At 52.3% G+C, this 23,738-nt stretch overlaps 3 protein-coding genes across 5 annotated transcripts; 2 read left to right on the top strand and 1 right to left on the bottom strand.

Annotated features, from left to right (window-relative positions):
- Positions 1 to 216: 216 nt before the first annotated feature.
- CFB (complement factor B) lies at positions 217 to 6,644 on the top strand. Of its 2 annotated transcripts, XM_032269045.1 has the most exons (18): positions 217 to 487; positions 575 to 808; positions 1,544 to 1,729; positions 1,879 to 2,052; positions 2,271 to 2,372; positions 2,477 to 2,613; positions 2,908 to 3,046; positions 3,369 to 3,497; positions 3,788 to 3,889; positions 3,965 to 4,102; positions 4,604 to 4,701; positions 4,839 to 4,956; positions 5,168 to 5,321; positions 5,422 to 5,498; positions 5,699 to 5,799; positions 5,898 to 6,030; positions 6,112 to 6,161; positions 6,436 to 6,644. In XM_032269045.1, exons 1-18 carry the CDS (start codon positions 424 to 426, stop codon positions 6,589 to 6,591), a joined length of 2,292 nt encoding a protein of 763 aa, XP_032124936.1. In that variant the 5' UTR covers positions 217 to 423; the 3' UTR covers positions 6,592 to 6,644. The 2 variants fall into 2 exon arrangements, with proteins under 2 accessions (XP_032124936.1, XP_032124935.1); XM_032269044.1 differs by having other exon boundaries at positions 270 to 487; positions 6,112 to 6,642.
- Positions 6,645 to 6,781: 137 nt separating this feature from the next.
- NELFE (negative elongation factor complex member E) lies at positions 6,782 to 13,377 on the bottom strand. The gene is made up of 11 exons (XM_032269054.1): positions 13,165 to 13,377; positions 12,645 to 12,727; positions 11,152 to 11,221; positions 10,905 to 11,050; positions 9,765 to 9,839; positions 9,607 to 9,644; positions 9,091 to 9,440; positions 8,834 to 8,978; positions 8,612 to 8,666; positions 8,262 to 8,364; positions 6,782 to 6,954 (listed from the first exon to the last, which is right to left on the bottom strand). The coding sequence occupies exons 2-11, from the start codon at positions 12,717 to 12,719 to the stop codon at positions 6,857 to 6,859; spliced, it is 1,155 nt and encodes a 384-aa protein (XP_032124945.1). The 5' UTR covers positions 12,720 to 12,727; positions 13,165 to 13,377; the 3' UTR covers positions 6,782 to 6,856.
- SKIV2L (Ski2 like RNA helicase) lies at positions 13,358 to 23,706 on the top strand. Of its 2 annotated transcripts, XM_032269042.1 has the most exons (28): positions 13,358 to 13,486; positions 13,569 to 13,672; positions 14,297 to 14,406; positions 14,508 to 14,625; positions 14,726 to 14,840; positions 14,960 to 15,034; positions 15,336 to 15,389; positions 15,488 to 15,678; positions 15,839 to 15,967; positions 16,201 to 16,346; positions 16,730 to 16,876; positions 17,008 to 17,092; positions 17,276 to 17,382; positions 17,698 to 17,844; positions 17,922 to 18,018; positions 18,188 to 18,400; positions 18,507 to 18,617; positions 19,762 to 19,992; positions 20,679 to 20,816; positions 20,975 to 21,112; positions 21,254 to 21,358; positions 21,699 to 21,846; positions 21,940 to 22,066; positions 22,262 to 22,472; positions 22,618 to 22,728; positions 22,810 to 23,028; positions 23,218 to 23,358; positions 23,453 to 23,706. In XM_032269042.1, the coding sequence occupies exons 1-28, from the start codon at positions 13,465 to 13,467 to the stop codon at positions 23,651 to 23,653; spliced, it is 3,741 nt and encodes a 1,246-aa protein (XP_032124933.1). In that variant the 5' UTR covers positions 13,358 to 13,464; the 3' UTR covers positions 23,654 to 23,706. The 2 variants fall into 2 exon arrangements, with proteins under 2 accessions (XP_032124933.1, XP_032124932.1); XM_032269041.1 differs by having other exon boundaries at positions 13,375 to 13,486; positions 23,218 to 23,706.
- Positions 23,707 to 23,738: the final 32 nt, after the last annotated feature.

A 23,738-nucleotide genomic window follows, 5' to 3' on the forward strand; every position in this document is an offset into this window, starting at 1 on the left:
CCCCATAACACACAATCAACAGGGGAGTGAGCTGGATCCTTATTTCTGGTCCCTCAGTGGGTAGTCTGGGTTTGTTGGGGAGGAGCTGAGGCCAGAGAGGAGGTGCTGAAGGGGAGAGTCCCGGACCTTGAGCAGCAAAGGGTGGGACTTGAGCAGTTTCTGTTTCCTTGACTGGCAGCTCAGTGGGGCCCTCCCGCTTGGATATTCCGGGAAAGTGATGTGGGTAGGATAGGCGGGGCAAGCTGCAGGTGCCAGGACACCAATTGCATAAAAGGCTGGGGGCCGGTGGGGGGCAGGGGAAGGGAATGTGACCAGGTCTAGGTCTGGAGTTTCAGCTTGGACACTGAGCCAAGCGGACACGCAAAGCAAGCCAGGGCTCGCCATCCTGCCCCAGGCCCAGCTTCTCTCCTGCCTTCCAACGCCATGGGGAGCGATCTTAGCCCCCAACTCTGCCTGGTGCCCTTCATCTTGGGCCTCTTGTCTGGAGGTAAGCAAGGGTACCCTCCCCTTCCTGCTGTCCCCAGCATCCCTCCTTGGCCTTGTAGGGCCAGGCTTCATCAGCCTTTCTCTTCAGGTGTGATCACCACTCCATTGCTTGTGGCCCGGCCCCAAGGATCCTGCTCTCTGGAGGGGGTAGAGATCAAAGGTGGCTCCTTCCGACTTCTCCAAGAGGGCCAGGCACTGGAGTACCTGTGTCCTTCTGGCTTCTACCCGTACCCTGTGCAGACACGTACCTGCAGATCCACGGGGTCTTGGAGCACCCTGAAGACTCGAGACCAAAAGACCGTCAAGAAGGCAGAGTGCAGAGGTTTGAGGGCAGTGAGTGTGGGCAGTGGTCTACGGGAGAAATAGAGCAGGTGGCGGCAAGCTCAGGTCTAGGATGAGACTAGGCAGGCTGACAAGGTGGGCTGACAAGGTGGGCTGACCAGGAGTAGGAGCAGTTTTAGGGTGGCAGAGGGGAAGGAGGGAAGAGAAAGGGGAGTTAAGCTTTACTAAGCATTTACCCTGGGCTTCCAAGCAGCCCTGGAAGTCAAGAGAACTCTCAGAAATGGGGATGGAGAGGCTGGGCATGGTGGCTTACGCCTGTAATCCGAGTACTTTGAAAGACCGAGGCGAGGCGGGTGGATCACAAGGTCAGGAGTTTGAGACCAGCCTGGCTAACATAGTGAAACCGCATCTCTACCAAAAATACAAAAAGTAGCCAGGCGTGGTGGTGGGTGCCTGTAGTCCCAGCTACCCGGGAGGCTGAGGCAAGAGAATTGATTGAACCCGTGAGGTGGAGGTTGCAGTGGGCTGAGACTGCACCATTGCACTGTAGGCTGGGTGACAGAGTGAGACTCCATCTCAAAAAAAAAAAAAAAAAAAAAGAAATGGGGAGGGAGAAGCAGTGGAAATCCCTATGGGTTGATGGGAAGGTAAGATGCTGCTTCTGCGGGAATGGGAATGCATTGCTTCTCAATGACACGGTCTCTGAGACCAGGAGGGATAACCCTAAGGCAGCCTTTCCTTCTTGATGACTTCTACTTGTCCCTTCTTCTCAAAGCAATTCACTGTCCAAGACCACAGGAATTCGAGAACGGGGAATACTGGCCCCGGTCTCCCTACTACAATGTGAGTGACGAGATTTCTTTCCGTTGCTATGATGGTTATACTCTCCGGGGCTCTGCTAATCGCACCTGCCAAGTGAATGGCCGGTGGAGTGGACAGACAGCGATCTGTGACAACGGAGGTGAGAAGCATCCCCTCCCCCACGTTGCTGTCTGACAGCGCCCAGCCTGAGGATGGGCGCTTGGCACTGCCCACTGTAACTCTTGCTCTCTGCCTTGCCCTTGGGGCCTTGGGCTTCAGGGCTTACCTCCATGTCTTATGCCTCCGCAGCGGGATATTGTTCCAACCCTGGCATCCCCATTGGCACAAGGAAGGTGGGCACCCAGTACCGCCTTGAAGACAGTGTCACCTACCACTGTAGCCGGGGTCTTACCCTGCGTGGCTCCCAGCAGCGAAAGTGTCAGGAAGGTGGCTCTTGGAGTGGGACGGAGCCTTCCTGCCAAGGTGACCCTTGACCTCTACCCTCAGGTCAGATCCTGATCTTCCATCCTGCTGTCTCCTCTCCCCACCGTAATCCTGCTCTTTCCTCACTTCCTTTAAACCTCCCTGTAGAACGGTCTCACTTCTGAGCCTTTTCTACCCTGGAAACCCACGATCCCCCATCTCTTTGGTCATCGTGTCCCCGACACCCTCAGACATTTGACCTCATTTCTGACTCCCAGATTCTTTCATGTACGACACCCCTCAAGAGGTGGCCGAAGCTTTCCTGTCTTCCCTGACAGAGACCATAGAAGGAGTGGATGCCGAGGATGGGCACAGCCCAGGTTTGAAGGCAGAGAGGGGAGGCAGGGCAGGGAACTGGGGGAAGATGGAGAAGGGACATGAGAATCGTTAATGCTGGAGTCTGAGTCACTCTTTTGGCACCCAGGGGAACAACAGATGCGGAAGATCGTCCTGGACCCTTCAGGCTCCATGAACATCTATCTGGTGCTGGATGGATCAGATAGCATTGGGTTGGGCAACTTCACAGGAGCCAAAAGGTGTCTAGTGAACTTAATTGAGAAGGTGAAGTCCTCCTACCCCTGAACTTGGGGGAATAAATGGACCCTGACTGCTCTTCCAGGACTGGATCCCTGATAATTCCAGATCCTCTGAACCACGGGGCCCAAGAAAAACCTCCAGTTCCTATTCTGTCCTTCCCTTTTACTTGAAGCAGTTTCTTGACTGGTAATTCCTCCTTAGTAACAGCCTCAGCCCTTAAGCCTCTTACTAAGAGCCTCCCTATCCCAGCAAAGTTGCTGAAGTCTCCAAATCACAGAATTCTTTCAAGCCATGGTGCCTTGTTCTCCTCACCCACAGGTGGCAAGTTATGGTGTGAAGCCAAAATATGCTCTCGTGACATATGCCACATACCCCAAAATTTGGGTCAAAGTGTCTGACCTACACAGCAGTGATGCAGACTGGGTCACAAAGAAGCTCAATGAAATCAATTATGAAGGTCAGAGGTTAGGGAATGGTGGGAGGTTCACTTTGGGGTCAGAAGCCTCAGGGGTGTTTTGTGGAGGGGGTCATGAGACTACCTTGAGGGTGATAGAGGGGACCACTTTGTAGTCAAAGGTTGAACTGCAGGGTCATTGGGCGATGGAGGTTAGTGAAAACCTGTTGGTGCTGGAAGGGCCACTCTGTGGTCAAAGGGAAGTCCGTGCAATGATAATTAACTTAAAAAGTTGAAAGATGTGGGATCTCAGTTGCAGACTGGCCTCTGGGGTTAAGATGGCTTGGAAGACCAGGTGAGGTGATAATCTCTTCCCTCTCCATAGACCACAAGTTGAAGTCAGGGACTAACACCAAGAAGGCCCTCCAGGCAGTGTACACCATGATGAGCTGGCCAGACAACCCTCCTGAAGGCTGGAACCGCACCCGCCATGTCATTATCCTCATGACCGATGGTCAGAAGGGACCTCTCTACTGTCCCAGTCTCCCCACCTTCTCAGACCAGCATGTGGCCCTTAAGCCCACTTGTAACACTATACTCATAGTTAGGGCCCTGAACGTGACTCATAGCTGGTTGTTAATCTCTCCTGTGACCCTTTAGAAGAAATTCTTCCTAAAGCCCTGTTACCAACTATCTCTATCCCTTCCTCGACTTGCTCACCTTGCCATGTGTATCACTGCCTCTAGCCAATTTATCTTTTATCTTCCTTAATCTCCCATCCTCATGGTCCCGTCTCTTCTGCAGGATTGCACAACATGGGCGGGGACCCAGTTACTGTCATTGATGAGATCCGAGACTTGCTATACATCGGCAAGGATCGCAAAAACCTGAGGGAGGATTATCTGGGTGAGTAGCCTGCCTAGGACCCAGCACCCCACTTCCTCAGGGATTGGACCCTCATCCTTCTTTTTTCTCCCTCAGATGTCTATGTGTTTGGTGTCGGGCCTTTGGTGGACGAAGTGAGCATCAATGCTTTGGCTTCCAAGAAAGACAATGAGAAACACGTGTTCAAAGTCAAGGATATGGAAAACCTGGAAGATGTTTTCTACCAAATGATTGGTAAGGAGATACAACGGAATAAAGAACACGACTCTCCTCAGGTTCCTCCGAAGTAATTCATTCTTCCTCTACCCCTGAAGCTCTAGTTTCCTGGAAAGCCTTTTCATTTCTTCTCTACCTCAGTGTTACTATTCTTGTTTCCTGGCACTGTTCACTTCTTAACCTTAGAATCACAGAGTTCTGAGCACTTCAGAGATCTTTCTATAGTCCTACATTTGACACATGTGGAAACAGGCCAAAAGAGGTTAAGGGGTAGCAAGCTAGCAACAGGGTTGGGCCTGAAAACAGCCAGACCTCTGCCAGCTTGATCCAAAGGTCTTTTCCTTTTCACTCCCCCACAGTGGTTTTCTCCTAACACGAGGAAACAAATGCCCCTGGCCTTTCCCTTTCTCCTTTTGGGCTTCTGCTCCCCATAGACATACAGGGACTCTTCCCCAAAAGACTGCTGCCATTTGGGAATAAAGTATTCCCAGTTTTCAGCACATTCTCCTTCTCTGCCAGATGAATCCCAGTCTCTGAGTCTTTGTGGCATGGTTTGGGAACACAGGAAGGGTACCGATTACCACAAGCAACCATGGCAGGCCAAGATCTCCGTCACTGTAAGCACAGAATCCTAGTAGTAGAGACTTGGGGGAGGTGAGGTCAAGGTGAAATGGGAGTAGGGGAAGGGCAAAATGGCTGTAAGAGATGGTGGTTTGTGAAAGCTGAACTTTCCCCTCTACTGTTCTGTTCCCAGCGCCCTTCGAAGGGACATGAGAACTGTATGGGGGCTGTGGTGTCTGAGTACTTTGTGCTGACAGCAGCACATTGTTTCACTGTGGATGACAAGGAACACTCGATCAAGGTCAGCGTGGGTAAGGATGCAACTGGTGGTCTTGGGCTGCGGCTACGCCCTCCAGGCAACACCTCCCACCTTCTACAGATCCTACACTCCACCCATCCTCGATGCAGCCCCATCCCTTGCAACCCAGACCAGTCAGAGGTGGGGAAGACTTGAAGTTAGGAATGTCACAGGGCCAGAGACAGGAAGCTGCCCACAAAGCAGTATCTACTCTCCTACTTCAGGAGGAAACAGGCGGGAGCTGCAGATAGAAAAAGTCCTATTTCACCCAAACTACAACATTAATGGGAAAAAAGAAGCAGGAATTCCTGAATTTTATGACTATGACGTTGCCTTGATCAAGCTCAAGACTAAGCTGCAGTATGACCAGACTATCAGGTGAGAGCATCCAGATCCCTGCTGGGAAAGCCTGGCTGGAGGACTGGGGTGAGGGGCGGGCCTGCTTTGCTGTTCCTGACTTTCTCCCTGTCCTTTGTAGGCCCATTTGTCTCCCCTGCACCGAGGGAACAACTCGAGCTTTGAGGCTTCCTCCGGCAACCACTTGCCAGCAACACAGTGAGACATATTCAGGGAGAGGATAAGGATGAGACCCCAAGAGACAAGTGGGGAATGAGAGGGAGGTGCAATAGGAAGAGATGATGCCCGGCCCAGGACCTCGCTCTGGGAAGGGCTTAGGGGACATCTGCTGAGTGACAAAGGCAATGGGGAGATGATAGTGGTGGGGGCAGCTGAAGTGACACAGTCTATTTGTCCAGAGGAAGAGCTGCTCCCTGCACAGGATATCAAAGCTCTGTTTGTGTCTGAGGAGGAGAAGAAGCTGACTCGGAAGGAGGTCTACATCAAGAATGGGGATAAGGTGAGACATGGGCATCCTAAGGAGGTACTCTAGGCCCCAGTCCTTCCTAAGCTACATCTGTTCATTATCCTTCTCCATGCTTCCCACCTCCCCTACAGAAAGGCAGCTGCGAGAGAGATGCTCAACATGCCCCAGGCTATGACAAAGTCAAAGACATCTCTGAGGTGGTCACCCCCCGGTTCCTTTGTACTGGAGGAGTGAGTCCCTATGCTGACCCCAATACTTGCAGAGGTGAGGAAAGGCTCTGTGGTTGTGCTGCAAGTTCCCGAGGCCCAAGAGTCCTTTTCCCTACAGCTTCTCCTCTCCTTGCAGGCGATTCTGGCGGCCCCTTGATTGTTCACAAGAGGAGTCGTTTCATTCAAGTGAGTCCTTCCTTTCCCAGCTGGGGAGATGCCAAGTGGTCAGCATGGGCCCCAAAGCAGGAAAGCTCAATGTATATGGCTAATGATGCAAGATGGGCAGAGCTTGCCTCACCTCAGGGCCTCATGTCTGGCCTGTGTCCGTCAAGAACAAGGCTGAGCAGGGTCCCTAGTCTGATTCCTTTAGGTCAGCTAAGACACAATCAGGATCAGCCATGTTTTCATGATTAGAAAGGAAGTCTACTGAATGATTCATGGCACCCCTCTGCCTCTGCAGGTTGGTGTAATCAGCTGGGGAGTAGTGGACGTCTGCAAAAACCATAAGCGGCAAAAGCAGGCACCTGCTCACGCCCGAGACTTTCACATCAACCTCTTCCAAGTGCTGCCCTGGCTGAAGGAGAAACTCCAAGATGAGGATTTGGGTTTTCTATAAGGGGTTTCCTGCTGGATGGGGCATGGGACTGAATTAAAACAGCTGTGACAACACCTGTGTTCCAGATCCTTTTGGGGCGAGGGAGTGGGGAACAGGCACTGGCCATGTTGTTAGAGATCAAACCTGACAGCTGTTTTTAAAGGCTTAACCCCAATCCCAAGTGCTGAAAAACCAGAGGCTGAGGGAGATGTGTAAGCTTCCACCTCAGTGTTTTACTGAGACCAGCATTGGGGCATATGAGGCACAAGGAATCCAGCTCTGTTCCCTAGAAGCCATCCACAAGGTTTTCCTTGTAGACGTCATCACTGTAGACAATCTGGGTCCTCTTGTCCCGGTGGCAACCCTTAGGGCTGTTCTGGACAGCTAGGGAGGGAGGAGAAGAATAGTTAAGGTCTGAAGGAGATCACAGATCAGACCCTGAGGCCAACTCCGGACTACCTCACTCCTGGCTGGGGTCTCTGGAAGCCCAGTTTCCACACTGCCCTCTGGTGGCCAGGATGGCCTGTCTCCCTTAGCTCCTTTGGGCCAACCCACGGCCAACAGTATAAGCAGATATGATGATGAATGTTTTGTTCTTAGTAAAATCCCGAATGTCATTGCTAAGACACGTGAACAGTGTTACCCACTACTTATAGTACATCATAAGTTAAAAACTAGAAAACCTCTGTAGCCCTTTGTTGACATGCTGGTCAATTCTAGTTCCTCATTTTGCCTGAAGGGTCATTCTTGCTCTGAGCCCTTCTTTCTGCTCACTCCTTTCCCAGGAAAACCTACTTTCAGGCAGAATGGTTATTCACACTAAGAAATGCTACTAACTCCACCAGGAGAACTCATCCAGGATGTAGCTTTGGCCCTCACCATTCTCTCTCAAGCCTCTAGCTGTTTCTTCCCCTTTCTCTTTCTTCCCTCCACCAGACATGTCACTCTTTTCACCCTATCTAACAATTCCATCCTCACCGCTCTGGGGCTAGAGAGAATGGCTCCCACTCACTTCCCACCCTGTGATCTCTGTACCTTGACACTACTGGCTACTCACTCCTCTCAAAGTGTGTGTCCTTTGGCTTCAGTGGCCCAGGCCCCTCTGGTGCTGCTCCCAGCCCGGACCCCTCCTCCTGTCTCCTTTGCTAACATTAGGCTCAACGTTAGCCTAACATGTCAGGAGAACTGGGGATATGTGGGGCATGAGGAGGACAGTCCTGTTTCCTAACACAGTCCCTGAGTACTCCTCAAGCCTAGTCCTGGGTCGTTTTTTCCCTCTGAAATCAGTCTCCCTAATTATCCTATTGTTTGGGAGCATCCTTGTGACATGGATGACTGAATCTATGTTTTCATTCCTTACACCTGAGCTCCAGATCGCTGATTTTAAATACTTATGAAACTTGCTCTACTCCATCTCAAAATGAACAAGTCCCATGAGACACTCATCTTTCTCACCAATCTCACTCCAGCTCCCACTTTCTTCCCTGTTCAGTCACTACTTTGGAAACTGCTTTCAATCCTTTTCTCTCCTTTCTTTATCTCTGACAGAGGATCTGAAATTTTCCTTCCCATTCCCACAGCCTCCACACAAACTGACCTGTATCATCTCTCGGAAACCCAAGTATGTGAGGGGGAACAAAAAGGAGTGGACTGTGGGAGAGAGGATGGGGAGGGAAGAATCCCATTCTTACCAAGGGAGCCCCAAACAGACTTGCCAGTAGCGGCATCCAGCATGGGCTGTTTTCGGGCTATGTTGACTTTGAGCTGTACAGACTCCACCTGGGTCCCGTTGAGCTGAAGCAGAAGAGGGGAGGCAGAGGATGGGGAAGAAAACATTACAGATAAACCAAAGAAGTTATTCCAGGAGTTGCTATCCTAGGAGTAGACTGAATAGGAATCTGAGAATATAAGTTTTTCTGCGTGAATAGGGAGAGACTTTCTTTATCAAGAGGAACCAACTTCTTCCTGGCATCTAGTATTTTGAGGAGAAAATATGAGAACAGCAGAAGCGATGGGAAGAACAGATTTGGGAAGTTCCAACCTCAGCAACGGCCTGATCTGCTGACTCCATCTTTTCATAGGTGACGAAGGCACAGCTGGGATAAGAGAAAACAGGGTCAGTGGAGAACCAGTGGGCTCTTGTGGACCCAACCAAATCCAGTGATCATAGGTGGCTGCAGGCAGGGCAGCTTCCTCCCTCAGGTCTCACACCCCAGGATTCCCCCAGGACTTCCTTCTCATCATGCCCCGTTGTCATCCTTACTTTCTGGGTGGGTCCATGGAGAGGTCAATGATGTTTCCAAAAGGAGAGAAGGCCCCACGGAGGAGGGTGGGTGTCATGTCTTCTCCGTACACATAGAGAGTGTTCCCTTTTCTAGGGGCTCGCCGTTCAGGGAATGAGTCCGACCCTTTGGGATCAGGAATCACAGTCACAAGACATAGCCCATGCCACACTTCACATAGTAGGACCCACATAAACCTCAGTTAAGGTCACCTTGACCTCCAGCCAAGCTCACTCACTGCGGAAAGGACCCTCTCGCTCTCGGTCTCGCTCTCGGTCTCGGTCCCGCTCCCGCTCCCGGTCTCGATCCCTGTCCCGGTCCCGCTCTCGATCCCGATCCCTGTCCCGGTCCCGGTCTCTGTCTCGGTCCCGGTCTCGATCCCGCTCCCGGTCTCGGTCTCTGTCCCGGTTCCTCTCATGGCTGCGGTCCCGGCTGCGACTTCGGGGAGGGGAGGCTGAGGACCGGGCACCACCACGTTCTTCATAGCCCCAGTCAAAGCTTCGAGGGGGACCATCACCAGCGCCTGGGCCCTCTGCCTCTTCTCCATCTGGCCCTAGTTCTCGAAGCCGGTCGCTAGAAGACACAAAGCTGGGGAGAAGCAGACTGAAGATCAAAGGGTGCTTTTACCTTCTCCCTTCAGACCCTGTGGAGACTCAACACTCCCTCAACAGCCCAGCCCCTACAGCCCAAACCTCCCAAGGACTCAGGTAATCAACCCCGCCAAGTGGGCCCAGTCTTATCTCTACTCTCTAACCTCTCATACAGAGATTTCCTCTGGGGACGTCTGGACGACTGTAAAAGAGACCAAGAATAGTTAAGATTCCCAGTTGTTGACATGCGGTCCAAAATACATTAGTCTCTCATGTTCCTCCATCCCCAACCCCTCAGAGACAGAAAATTAGGAGCCTTTACCTCCTGCAGGTCATCATCAGCAGATATGCTCCTCTGGAAGGGCTGGAAAGTGGGGACTGGTCCCTTCTCGGGGTCCTGGAGAGGTGAGGGACCTCCCTCAGTGTGGAGCAGAAGGCTGCCCAACCATGGAACAGAGGTGTTCCTCTTTGCTCACCTTCTTCTAGGTTTCCTCTGATCTTTTTTTCCTTTTAATTCTATGTACATTTCTTATTTGACTATGTGGTTTTATTTTTTGAGATAGGATCTTGCTCTGCTGTCCAGGCTGAAGTGCAATAGTGCAATCGTAGCTTGCTGCAGCCTTGACCTCCCAGGCTCAAGCAATCCTCCCACCTTAGCCTCCCTAGTAGCTGGGACTAGAGGTGCGCTCTATCATGCTTGGCTAATTTCTGTATTTTTTCTTTGCAGAGATGGGGTTTCACTATGTTGCCAGGGCTAGTCTCAAACTCCTGGGCTCAAGCAATCCTCCTGCCTCAGCCTCCTAAAGTGCTAAAATTACAGGAATGAGCCACTGCTACATCTGGCATTGTTTTTTGTTTTTTTTTTTTTTTTTCCTTTTTCTTTTTAGACTGAGTCTTGCTCTGTCCCCTGGGCTGGAGTGCCATCTCGACTCACCGCAACCTCTGCCTCCTGGGTTCAAGCAATTCTCTGGCCTCAGCCTCCTCAGTAACTGGGACTACCACATTCTGCTAATTTTTATATTTTTAGTAGAGATGGGGTTTCCCCATATTGGGCAGGTTGGTTTCAAACTCCTAACCTCAAGTGATCCACCCTCCTCGGCCTCCCAAAGTGCTGGGATTATAGGCATGAGCCACCATGCCCGGCTGGTATTTTTAAGTGACTCAATATATACGTGTTCAGTTTATTTGAACCTCTCTTAAATCTGGTAACATTTTCAGCCCTTTCCATCCTTAGAGCAACACATTCCAAGAGTTCCAATCCAAGGTGGATTAGAATCACAGAATTTGTAAAATGGAGAAGAACTTAGGAATCACCTAGTTTTTTTTCATTTTATACATGAGAGATGAAACTCAAAATGGTACAGCAATTTGCCAATGCTTGAGTATGCATATTTTTCCCCAAACCCAAATACATTCCAACTTGGAGGGATGCCCTCTGAACAAGCCTTCTGCTTGTGCTCACCTTTAACTTCCCCTCAAGGGTTCGAGAACGCTTGAAGCCTGAGTTCTTTGTCTCAGCCTTGATGGCACTGATGGCTCCTGACTTCACCAGCTGCTTTGCCTGCTCTGTTGCAGTGGCTGTGTCCACGACAGGCTGCTCTGACAGCGCTGGAGTGATAAGGAGAAGAGGCATTTGTTGGCCAGGCCATGACAAAGGTCAGCCCCATGCTGCTCACTTCCAGTCCAACCCCATTTCCCCTGTCACTCACAGCGTTTGACACCGCCTTGGCTGGTTGTACTGCTGCTACTTTGCTTCTTCAGGGCCAGCAATGCCTTTTTCTGGGAACAAAAGTGAGAAGAGAGGGGTCAGTGAGGGCCAACCCCTAGCCGGTTCCTCTCCCAAGGCCCCTGGACACATCATTCCAGGGACTGCCTTTCCTGACGCCCTCAGAGTGATGCATTGATGTGCCCTGACTCTTGCCTCTGGTCCCCAACATCATGTATAATACTGGAAATTCCTAATATAACCAAACCATGGAATCCAGAAGTTTTCCAGAGTGTTACTTTTTTTTTTTTTTTGACATGGAGCTGGAGTGCAGTGGCATGATCTCAGCTCACTGCAGAGCGTGTTGTATTTTTGAAGTTGAAGACAAAGAATTCAATCATGGACCAGAATCCTAGGATATAAGCTACAAGTAAGTATAAGTCTATGTGCCTTTCTTGGAGGCTTCATCCATCTATTTCCTAAATATTTAATGAGGCCCAGCCATGACTTTGTAACAGGGATATCCAGGAGGCTAATGCATGGTCCCTACCCTCAAAAAGCTTACAGTCTGAGAAATAAAATAAATTGAGTGAATTAACAATACGAATATAAGAGATACAGAACACTCATAGTGGAAAGCTAGTAAGATTTTCTGATGTTTAATGGCCATTAAACTAGGCCCTCCCCCAATACCTCTGCACGACCTGGAGAGCAGAAGGGTATTTTAAAAAAAGAAAACAGGGTGGCAAAGATGCAGAGAAAAGAAGGCTTTGGGAATGCATGTCTTGGCGGCAGTGAACAGATCTATGTTACTAGACGGGCTGCCAAACTAAGGTTTTGGGGCTTTGTCATATAGACAATGTGAAGCCATTTATGAGTTTAGAGAAACAGAGGGAGCAGAATTTTGTGTTTTCAATGGATTATTTGAGCAGGAGTGAAGAAGTCTGTTCAAAAAAAAGACTAAGCAATTCGTTGAGAGACCATTACAACAGCCCACATGAGTGTCAATAAAGCCCTGCTCTGGGGAATACACAATAAAGAATAAACACGAAAAACAAAAAGAAGACTTGGCAAATGTCTGGCTATGCAAATAGTGGAGAAGTCAGAGATGAGATTTTGAGTCCAAACACATGGCAGAATTGGTGTAGTCAGTCTTATTTGGAAGATCAAGAACAGAAAGTGATAGTTTCAATTTTGGGTATCTGAAGTTTTTCAGTATGACACTGGATACAACTGGAAACACCGAACTTGGGGATCATCAGCTTTTAGGTGGTATTAAAACCCATGGGAAAGGAAGACAACCCCATGGCAGACTGCATAGAAAAACAGAAGGTCCACACCAAGGCTTGGGAAAGCCACCTCTTGAGGCTACACTGTGAGGTGATATGTCTCCAGGTGTGGGCCAGAAGAACTTCCCCATTTGCTCACACTCACCCCAGGCCTTCTCAGGGTGCAGAGTCTGTGAAAGTTAGGCCATGTCCACACACAGTCCCTCACCTTTTTCTTGAGTTTGTTGAATTTCTTCTGGAGAGCCTCCTCTTCCTCGCTCAGTCCGGGGGGTATCACCAACATGGTGGCTCCTGGTTCAGGGGCAGGGCCCAAGACATCTCTCTCCACTGTTACCACCCAGGGTTCACCCGCCTTCCACACTGTACCCAACCCCACCCCTTCAGGCTTGCCTACTCCTGCCTTTGGCTTTCCCTACCCCTGGCTTAAGCCAGACTGCTGTCCAAGTTCCTGCTCATCGGGATCATCCAGCAATCCCTACTGTCTCCAGGGATCACAGACACCAGCACCTCGAGGTACCACGTGGCCCGGGGAGGGACGAACACCCACTCCGTCTGCAAGACGACGGCACCCGACCCCTCTACCCTCGCTGGGTTAAGGCCAACCGCGGGGTTCGAACGGCAGAGAAGGCGGTGAAACCAGAGTAGCTCCCTTATAGCAATGCAAGGGGGTTAGAAGAGAGAAAGGGCTATGAAAAAAGGGGCGAAGAGTAAGGCGCAGAGGGCCTTACCTGAGGGGGCGGCAACCAGAGCCCCAGGGTCCCCGGCCGCGCCCGCGCTGGCCGCTGATAGCGGGCTCACAGCGATGACGTAGCGAGGGGCGGAAAACGCGGTAACCACGGCGGCCCCGGGCGCGCACTTCCGCCCGGCCTTCCACCGGTCCAAGTCTGGCCCTCCGCGGCGATAGTTCACACTCTCGGCGGGGCTGTGCCGGAAGTTGCCTCTACTTCCGCCCGTTTCGGGGCGGGGCTTACTTTGCAGCGACTACTCGCAGCACTTCCGGGCTGCCTGGCAGCTACTGTGGCACCAGGATGATGGAGACAGAGCGACTCGGTGAGGGGGAGGGGAGTGAAATGGAACGGAGTAGCGGACATGAAATGACCTTTGACCCCTGACTTTTGACCCTCTTTTGTAGTACTACCTCCTCCAGATCCGCTGGACCTACCTCTTCGGGCTGTGGAGCTCGGATGCACCGGGCGCTGGGAGCTGCTGAACTTGCCTGGAGCTCCAGAGAGCACCGTGAGTGACTTTTGACCCTAATCTTTGATCTGTATTGGGTCTAAAACTCCTTCACCCTCCTCTCAGTAGGATCTAGCTTAATCTTGTTCATCTGTTCCTGTACGCCTGTCCATCCAAGCCTGAACTGGTGCTGGACAGATTCCAGCCCAGTGTACCTGCAGTGGGTCACAGTCCATGTGAGAACAGAGCAGAGAGGGCTGGGAATATTTTTGCTTTGAGAGCTGCTCTTTCTAATGTGGCATTTCTCCGTGGAGCACCCCTCTGTCTCCAAGCACTAGGGCACTTGGTGACTGAGATGCTAGGCTTCGAGCCTCCAACTCTTCATCTGGGACCACTAGGTCTGGGACCACTTTTTCCAAAATCAGTGAGTCTCAAATTTCAGTGTGCTTCATGATTAGCAGGGGAGCTTTTTAAAAATGCAGATTCCTAGGTCCAGCCTCCATGTTTCCAAAATCCAAAATCTGCCCCAGGTAATTCAGTAGCAGGTAGTTTTTGGACAAGCCTGATTGTCCTAGTCTGTTTGACACATCTGTCATTTCTGATCTAAACACAAATCCCATCACCTCTTTTGTCTGCATTTTACCTTCTTTCCTTACCTAATGCCTCTGGTCTTGCTCGTTTCAGCTTCCCCATGGCCTCCCTCCTTGTGCCCCAGATCTGCAGCAAGAAGCAGAACGGTTGTTTCTGTCATCCCCAGCCTGGCTGCCTCTGCATGGTGTGGAGCACTCAGCCCGGTGAGGAGTCTGGATGGGGCTTTGACTAGGGTGACGGGTCCCTGAAGGAAGCTGGGACGGAGGAATAAAGAAGACCCAAAAGTTACTTTTATTCTCTCCAGAAAATGGCAGAGGAAGACGGATCCCTGGTCTCTTCTGGCTGTCCTGGGAGCCCCAGTCCCATCTGACCTACAGGCCCAAAGACACCCAACCACAGGCCAGATATTGGGTTACAAAGAGGTAGGAGGTCAGAGGTCATGAGAAACAGAGCTGGGGAGAAGGGGAAGTGGTCAGAGACAAACAAGCTCAGCTTCATTGGGGCTCTGATCTCTTGCCTCAGGTCTTACTGGAGAACACAAATCTGTCGGCCACAACCTCCTTGTCTCTTCGCCGACCTCCAGGGCCGGCCTCCCAGTCCTTATGGGGAAATCCAACTCAGTATCCCTTCTGGCCAGGTGACTCTTGTGGAGATGGGATGGTAGAAGAGGGTGTCTTTAATCTCCAGGGAAGGGTTCCCCACCTATCTCATATTATCTGCATCCCATGAATCCCTGTCTATCTTCTCTCTTCCCAGCGGGGATGGATGAACCCACCATAACAGATCTGAGCACACGGGAGGAGGCTGAGGAGGAGATAGACTTTGAGAAAGGTAAGGTGGGGCTCTGAGTCTGAGACCTGAGGAGGAAGAGCTCAGGTGATCGCTGGGCTACTGTTAGCCTTCCCATGCCTTTGAGAAAGTTAGAAAAAGGTATCCTGTCTGTAACAACCTTTACTGTCATCTGTTGGGAAATGTCCACAACAACCTTTATTGTCATCTGTTGGGGAAGTGTCATAGCAAACATTCTCATCTATAGCATTTGTCCTGTAAATGGTATCCTTTAGGTTTATATAATGTACACAATTTGTTTACCAGTGTGCAGTGACCCTGATTCCATGTCCCTATCCCCCAGATCTTCTTACTGTTCCACCTGGTTTCAAGAAAGGCATGGACTTTGCACCAAAAGGTTAGTTTTGGTTTTCCAGTAGGGTGTAGGAGAAGTTATGTCCTCCTAAGGAACAGAGACAGACATGACCAGGGTGACCTTTTTGCCTTGCTTCTCAGATCATCCAACTCCAGCTACTGGATTGCTAAGCCTTAGCTGTCTGTTGGAGCCTTTGGATTTGGGTGGGGGTGACGAGGATGAGAACGAGGCAGTGGGACAGCCAGGAGGTCCCAGAGGGGACGTTGTTTCAGCCTCTCCCTGCAGTGCTCCCCTGGCCCGAGCAAGCAGCTTGGAGGACCTAGTATTGAAGGTTGGTGGTTCTGCATGATGGAAGCAAGAAAGAGAGCCTTGCCATAGGGACGTGGCCTGGCTAGGATGGGTCTGAGGGGAAGAAAGGGACATCTTTGGGAGGAGTGGTAATCGAGAGCCCTCTGGTTATATCTTTGTCACCCCTGCCATGACTCTTTCAGGAAGCATCCACACCTGTTTCCACCCCAGAGGCCCCCAAGCCTCTACCTCAGGAGCAGTGGGCCATCCCCGTGGATGCCACCTCCCCTGTTGGTGATTTCTACCGCCTCATTCCCCAGCCAGCCTTCCAGGTACTACAGCCCCATCTTCACATGCTCCTCTACCTCTTGCTGGATCAGACTTCCAGCCCACCCCTTGTCTCCTCTGTCCACCAGAGGTCATATCCATCCCAGGCCAGCCTTGGTCCCCAGTCCCAGCCTCGGCTAGCTCTGGTCTTCATCCCCCTGCTCCATGTGCTCCATGAGCAGGAGGCAGGAAGGCCCCTCTCCTTTCTTCAGCTCCCATCTATTTCTCTCTTCCGTAGTGGGCATTTGAGCCAGACGTTTTTCAGAAACAGGCCATCCTGCACTTGGAGCGGCATGACTCTGTCTTTGTCGCAGCTCACACATCCGCAGGAAAAACAGTGGTGGCTGAATACGCCATTGCCTTAGCCCAGAAACACATGACACGGTACGAGTCCTCTCACCAACCTCCTCCTTCACCAGCCAGCCCCATTTTCTCCTGCATCCTTTGAAAATCTCACCTCTTTCCTCCACCTCCCTAGCTCATTCTTTAAGTGAGAGGTTCAGGGATGAGACAGACAAGAGCCTGGAGAGAAGTGAGAAGGCATGGTGGGGAGAAAGGTTGGAAGAATGACCTGGGTTAGTTTAGGAAGGGGTTAGGGACAGAATTTGTCTGCGGTTATATCATGAAGGAGAATGTGAGGGCAGTTTGGGTGATGAAAGGGAACACCTGAGCTTCTGGGGCTTGCTTCCGCGAGGGCTCCATGTGGGAGAGGAGGCACAGGTCACGAGTCTGCGGAGGGCCTGGCTAACCTCACGCTCTCTCCCCAGCACCATCTACACTTCGCCCATCAAGGCCCTGAGCAACCAGAAGTTCCGGGATTTCCGAAACACGTTTGGGGATGTGGGGCTGCTCACTGGGGATGTGCAGCTGCATCCGGAGGCCTCCTGCCTCATCATGACCACAGAGATCCTTCGGTGAGAGAGAGAGACACTCAATACAGGGGAGTTTTGGCTAGGAAGATGTGGCTGTTCAGGAGAGTGTGCTATCTGAGGAGGGGTGGAGACGGGAGCCACTCAGGGGTCAACCCTCAGCCCCTTCTCCCTAGCTCCATGCTGTACAGCGGCTCCGATGTTATCCGGGACCTGGAGTGGGTCATCTTTGATGAGGTTCACTATATCAACGATGCCGAGGTAAGAATCATGGGCTCCCCAGATCCCGGCAGCCCTCTCCTTTGGGACCAGTTGAGCAGCTCCTATTCTACACACTCAGGTGTAGAATACTGCTTTCTTGACCCCCATAAGGAATCCCGTGCCTCTTTAGGGGCAGAAGGGCAGGCTGCACTCCTATGACCTCTCTTCCCTCTCTGTCCCCAGCGTGGGGTCGTATGGGAGGAGGTGCTCATCATGCTTCCTGACCACGTTTCTATCATCCTTCTGAGTGCCACTGTCCCCAATGCCCTTGAGTTTGCTGACTGGATTGGGTGAGATGGGTGTTCCAGGTTGCCTGGGTGAAGAGGGCTACAGTACTCCTTGGTTGGGGTGGGGGGACTGAGTTTACCACAGCAAGGAGAGCGGTCAGGCCTTAGGAGTGATTCTGGGGGACATGTCTCACCTGGTGGCTGTGGCGTCCCCTTTGGGTCCAGATTACCTTGCACGTTCAGATGGGATGTTGGGGGATAGCCTTCCATTCTGGGTCTCAGAAAAGACAGGAAAGTTGGAGGGGTAGGGAAGGGGGTGGGGATGTGGGTTCCTTCCCACACTCTCACCCCTGACGTGCTGCCCTCTCCTCTCTTAAGGCGACTGAAGCGTCGTCAGATCTATGTGATTAGCACCGTAACCCGCCCTGTGCCCCTGGAGCACTATCTTTTCACAGGGAACAGTCCCAAGACCCAGGGAGAGCTCTTTTTGTTGCTGGACTCCCGAGGAGCCTTCCATACAAAAGGGTAAGCCCAGAGATGGGGGAAAGAGTCAGGGCTGGGCCTCCAGCTGGGCATGACGGCTACCCCTCCCTGTGCCCTAGGTACTATGCAGCTGTGGAGGCCAAGAAGGAGAGAATGAGCAAACACGCCCAGACCTTTGGGGCCAAGCAGCCCACACATCAGGGGGGCCCTGCACAGGTGAGAACTGGGAGGGTTTTATACCTGCCAGCACCTGTTTCTCCTCCATCTTTTTTTCCTTGTCCGCCAGGGGTTTTGACTTGAGCTTTGAGCACTGCCCCAGTTAACACTAGTTCACTTCTCATTGGTTCAGGAACTCAACCTCTGCCCCTTCCCCTTCCTTCCCCAGGACCGCGGAGTGTACCTGTCCCTCCTGACCTCCCTCCGCACACGTGCCCAGTTGCCTGTGGTGGTGTTCACCTTCTCCCGGGGCCGCTGTGATGAGCAGGCCTCAGGCCTCACCTCCCTTGACCTCACCACCAGTTCAGAGAAGAGTGAGATCCACCTCTTCCTGCAGCGCTGCCTTGCTCGCCTCCGTGGCTCTGACCGCCAGCTGCCCCAGGTGCATCTGTGTGTGTATATGTGTGTGCATGCACACGTTTGGCAGACTGGTGGGGATAGGGTATTCTGGGACCCCATCGCTGACCATGGGCCTCCTTCCACCACAGGTCCTGCACATGTCAGAGCTCCTGCATCGTGGCCTGGGTGTGCACCATAGCGGCATCCTGCCCATCCTCAAGGAGATTGTGGAGATGCTCTTCAGCCGTGGCCTGGTCAAGGTGCATGTGGTGGTGGGAAAGGGGCCCCCCAGGGTGCTTGTTGTTCCCTTAGGGGCTGCCCAGAGGGCAGAGGTTTAGGCAGGCCAGTGCTGTGGTTAAGATCTTGGGCTCTGGATCCAGACTCCCTGGGTTTGAATCCCAGCTCTGCCGTGCATTCACAGTTTCATCCTGGACAAATTATTCAGTCTTCCTGAACTTTAAGTTTCCCATCATAAAATGGGGATGTATAAGATATGAACACATAGGTCTCAGAAAAGAAACATGGGAAGCTAGCAAGCATACAAAAAGTTATTAGTAATCAGAAATATGCAAACTGAAGTACTCACAAAATATGACTTTACAGCTATTAGACTGGTAAAATTTAGGAAATGAGTTAATGCAGAGTGTGGCCAGAGATGTAGGAGACCGTAGGATTCCAGGAGTCCTTGTACAGGATTCCTAGCCAGCTTGGAGTACACCCAGGTGCTATTTACGCAAAATAACAATATACTCTGACCCTATATTTCATTCCCTGGTAAAAAAAATTCTCACGCTGTTCTGTGAGAGAACATGTACACCCTTCTTTTGTTCGTGGTGGCAGAGTGCTGGTGGTACCAGGGTGCCCTTCACTGGGAGAGAGGGAAGGTTAGTGTCGGGGTTGCACCCCTAGTGTTCGGCTGCATTTGGAAGCAGTGGGTTAGATGTGACCACGGGAACGTGGACAGATGTTGAAACACTAGGTGGAGGAAAAGAAGCAAGAAAACAATCAGATATATAACCATCTTTTATATGAATTATAAACTATAGGCTCACAAAAGAAGATACTTTCTATAAGAACGTATTCATATAAAAAGATATTTGTTAGATACATTGGAATGATTACAGTTGGGGGTGGGAGTGGGATATGGGGATAAAGGAAAGAAATAGAAATAAGTAGACTCATAAGTAAAATGAGGAAAACAATCACACCTACCTTGTAGACTTGCCTAGAGAGTTCAGTGAGGTCCCATAACTGGGATGGTGCCTTGTGTCTACAGAGTAAGGCGGGCTTGCCCAGGGCGGGGGGGGGGGGGGGTGTGTGTGTGTGTGTGTGTGTGTGTGTGTGTGTGTGTGTGTGGTGTGGTGTGTGGTCTTTGCTGATCCTTTCTGTTCCTCTCTGTCCCAGGTCTTGTTTGCCACAGAGACCTTTGCCATGGGAGTAAACATGCCAGCTCGCACAGTAGTGTTTGACTCCATGCGCAAGCACGATGGCTCTACCTTCCGGGACCTGCTCCCTGGGGAGTATGTGCAGATGGCAGGCCGGGCAGGGCGGAGGGGCCTGGACCCCACGGGCACCGTTATCCTGCTCTGCAAGGGCCGAGTGCCTGAGATGGCAGACCTGCACCGCATGATGATGGTGAGTGGGCCAGCATCCTGGGCAGGGGCCCAGCTCCAGGACCTTGCTGGATTCTCTCTTCCATTCTCCTCTCTTCTGACTTCTTTTTTTTTTTGAGACAGAGACTCACTCTGTCACCTAGGCTGGAGTGCAGTGGCACAATCTTGGCTCACTGCAACCTCTGTCTCCCAGGCTTAAGTGATCCTCCCATCTCAGCCTCCCAAGTAGCTGGGACTCCAGGCACATGCCACCATGCCTGGCTAATTGTTTTTTTTTTGGTTTGTTTTTCTATTTTTTGTAGAGATGAGGTTTTGCTATGTTACCCAGGTTGGTCTTGAACTCCTGGGCTCAAGCGATCTGTCTGCCTCAGCTTCCCAAAGTGCTGTGATGATAGGTGTGAGCCACAGTACCCAGGTTTCTCTGACGTTTTTGTTTTACTTGGGAGAAGCCAAGGTAGGAGTGAGCGAATCCAAGGATGAGATTGGAGCCCGTGGCTTCCAGTTTTTCCCCTGTGACTATGGAGCTAGATGTGGCCTTTGACAATCTATTTATTTCAGTTTGCTCCCTTATGTTATAGAAGAGGTGAGCAAGTGGTTTGTCAAAGGCCCCATGGTTGCAAGTGAGGACCAGATTTGACTGGAGCAGGCCCAGTCCAGAAGACTGGCTGGGTGCACTGGGTCCCAGCCTGATCTCACTGACTTCTCCAGGGGAAGCCATCCCAGCTGCAGTCCCAGTTCCGCCTCACGTACACTATGATCCTCAACTTGCTGCGGGTGGATGCCCTCAGGGTGGAGGACATGATGAAGAGGAGCTTCTCTGAGTTTCCCTCCCGCAAGGACAGCAAGGTAAGGAGCCTGGGGTGACGCATCTGTGGAGCAGGAGGTTGGACAAAGCCAGGCTGGGAAGAGGTAGGCATCCAGAGGCCAGTGTGTAGAGGGTGGGGGGTGTGGCAGACTGGGCCTGGAGACTCCCCTTTCACAGCTTCTCCCTGCCTCCACCCAAGGCCCATGAACAATCCCTGGCCGAACTGACCAAGAGGCTGGGAGCTTTGGAGGAGCCTGATGTGACTGGCCAACTGGTTGACCTGCCTGAATATTACAGCTGGGGGGAGGAACTGACAGAGACCCAGCACATGATCCAGGTGAGCAACTGTGTGTTGAGGAGGTGAAAGGAGAAGGGAGGAAGACATTGTGTCATTCTAGCTGCGGCTAAACTTAGTCCAAGTATCTGTCCCCGTGATGCCACCTCCCATCTGTCCTTTTCGTGCATCCCTGCTCTTCAGCGGCACATCGTGGAGTCTGTGAATGGACTGAAGTCTCTCTCAGCAGGAAGGGTGGTGGTCGTGAAGAATCAGGAGCATCACAATGCACTGGGAGTGATCCTACAGGTAAGGGTGATGGGAATTTGGACCCCAGAGTGTGGGAGGGAGCAAGCCCTCTCTCCATTTCCCCACTTGGCCAGGGGGCAGGTTGCATCACAACAGGGCCTTCATTTCCCCTGCTTGCCCTCCTTTTCACCCCCTCCCTTTCCATCACCACAACATCATGCTCACTCCTTCCTCCCACCCCCCAAGAAGTCTGCTCTGATTGCTTGACTTGGTCACCCCTCCCTACTGGTGAGCTCTGCATGGTTGCTGCCTGATTCCTGCCCAAGAGTGGGTATCTGGTCTCTACCTTTGATGTCTACTCCTCACGCCCCCCTCTCCTGGTCTCTCTGACCACCCCCAGGTCTCCTCGAACTCCACCAGCAGAGTATTCACAACCCTGGTCTTGTGTGATAAGCCCTTGTCCAAGGACCCACAGGACAGGGGGCCAGCCACTCCAGATGTGCCCTATCCAGATGACCTCGTGGGATTCAAGCTGTTCCTGCCTGAAGGTGAGAGTGTGGCAGATGCCTGCTTTCTGCCAGCAGTATAAGCAGGATGCCTGGGTCTGTGGAAAGGTCTGCTCTCCTCTCTCCTTTTCACAGGGCCCTGTGACCACACCGTGATCAAGCTTCAGCCAGGAGATATAGCTGCCATCACCACCAAGGTGCTCCGGGTGAATGGGGAGAAGATCTTGGAGGACTTCAGCAAGAGGCAGCAGCCAAAATACAAGTCAGAGATGCTAAGGAGGCCCTTTAGCATTCGGGAGGGGCATGTAGAGCGGGTAGGGCAGTGGTCTGGGAGTTTCCCCCAGCCTGAGGGAGACCATGGTGTGGGGGTTGTAGTAGGAGGGCTCCCACAGCCTGAGGGGGGATTCTGTGGGAGAGAAGATCTTACTCCAGATCTTAAGATCTGCTCCCTCTTCAGGAAGGATCCTCCCCTTGCAGCCGTGACCACTGCTGTCCAGGAACTGTTGCGTCTGGCTCAGGCCCACCCAGCTGGACCCCCGACCCTCGACCCTGTCAATGACCTGCAGCTCAAAGATGTGTCAGTTGTAGAGGGTGGGCTCCGGGCCCGGAAGCTGGAGGAGCTGATCCGGGGGGCTCAGTGTGTACACAGCCCCCGTTTTCCTGCCCAGGTAGGGCCCGGGTGCTAACTCCCAAGCTGGGAGTGGGGGCTTGTTCTCTCTGGTCCCCTGTAGACCAGCCACCCCCCTCTCAGCCCTTGTCCTCAGTGCACCCCTGCTAAGGGGCAGGAGAAGGCTGATGGGTGGCTCTCTGCAGTACCTAAAGCTGCGGGAGCGAATGCAGATACAGAGGGAGATGGAGCGGCTGCGCTTCCTACTGTCGGATCAGTCACTGCTGCTGCTTCCTGAGTACCACCAGCGAGTAGAGGTGGGTGGGTCAGTGGTTGGGGCAGGGGGGCTGGGGAGGCGGGGACAGCAAGTTGTCCAACACCCACCCTTTTTCTTGCAGGTGCTCCGAACCCTGGGTTACGTGGATGAGGCGGGCACCGTGAAACTGGCAGGGCGGGTGGCTTGTGCCATGAGCAGCCATGAGTTGCTTCTCACTGAGCTCATGTTTGACAATGCACTAAGTACCTTGCGGCCTGAGGAGATTGCTGCCTTGCTTTCTGGCCTGGTCTGCCAGAGCCCTGGGGATGCTGGGGATCAGCTCCCAAACACCCTCAAGCAGGTAGGGGACACCAGCCCTTTCTCCCTGCCAGGGCTGTGGCATTCCCTTCCTCTACCCTCAGGTAGTCTCCCAGGTGACCCCCTCTAGCCCTGTAAGTGCCCCAGGGGTGGGCATAGCTGCCTCCTTGATCTGGTCCTTCCCTGTCCTGGAGCAGGAAGGCAGGCCTTAACCTTTCCTTCATCTCTGCAGGGAATAGAATGTGTCCGGGCTGTGGCCAAGCGGATTGGTGAGGTCCAGGTGGCTTGTGGCCTGAACCAGACAGTGGAGGAATTTGTTGGGGAGCTGAATTTTGGTCTGGTCGAGGTTGTGTATGAGTGGGCCCGGGGCATGGTGAGTACCTGGGGTTTGGGATTTTGCAGATGGCTGGCTGGGGAGAGCCTGCCCAGGGTGGGCACATCCAGTCCTCACCCTGCTTTCCCCACAGCCCTTCTCCGAGTTGGCAGGGCTCTCAGGGACTCCCGAGGGCCTCATTGTCCGCTGCATTCAGCGCCTGGCGGAGATGTGTCGCTCACTGCGGGGGGCTGCCCGCCTGGTAGGAGAGCCTGTCCTGGGTGCCAAGATGGAGACAGCGGCTACCCTGCTACGGCGGGATATTGTCTTTGCGGCCAGCCTTTACACCCAGTGAATGCCCCATGTAAAAATGTGATGATAAAACAGTAAACCACTGTGTGTGCTTGACTTGTTGGGCAGGGATGACTCAGCTAAGAAGA

This window comes from Sapajus apella, unplaced genomic scaffold (genome assembly GCF_009761245.1).
Source record: "Sapajus apella isolate SASKATOON/1434 unplaced genomic scaffold, GSC_monkey_1.0 scaffold188, whole genome shotgun sequence".
Classification (NCBI taxonomy): domain Eukaryota; kingdom Metazoa; phylum Chordata; class Mammalia; order Primates; family Cebidae; genus Sapajus; species Sapajus apella.

Coding starts and splice junctions, on each gene's coding strand:
- NELFE (XM_032269054.1), bottom strand. CDS start 12,719: ATGTTGGTGATACCCCCCGGACTGAGCGAGGAAGAGGAGGCTCTCCAG. Junction 9,840..10,904: donor CCCTTGAGGGGAAGTTAAAG/GTGAGCACAAGC, acceptor TCACCTCTCCAG/GACCCCGAGAAGGGACCAGT. Junction 9,441..9,606: donor AGGAAATCTCTGTATGAGAG/GTTAGAGAGTAG, acceptor GCTTCTCCCCAG/CTTTGTGTCTTCTAGCGACC.
- CFB (XM_032269044.1), top strand. CDS start 424: ATGGGGAGCGATCTTAGCCCCCAACTCTGCCTGGTGCCCTTCATCTTG. Junction 1,730..1,878: donor AGCGATCTGTGACAACGGAG/GTGAGAAGCATC, acceptor ATGCCTCCGCAG/CGGGATATTGTTCCAACCCT. Junction 3,890..3,964: donor CCTGAGGGAGGATTATCTGG/GTGAGTAGCCTG, acceptor TTTCTCCCTCAG/ATGTCTATGTGTTTGGTGTC.
- SKIV2L (XM_032269041.1), top strand. CDS start 13,465: ATGATGGAGACAGAGCGACTCG. Junction 14,626..14,725: donor AGATATTGGGTTACAAAGAG/GTAGGAGGTCAG, acceptor CTCTTGCCTCAG/GTCTTACTGGAGAACACAAA. Junction 18,019..18,187: donor ATCAGGGGGGCCCTGCACAG/GTGAGAACTGGG, acceptor TTCCTTCCCCAG/GACCGCGGAGTGTACCTGTC.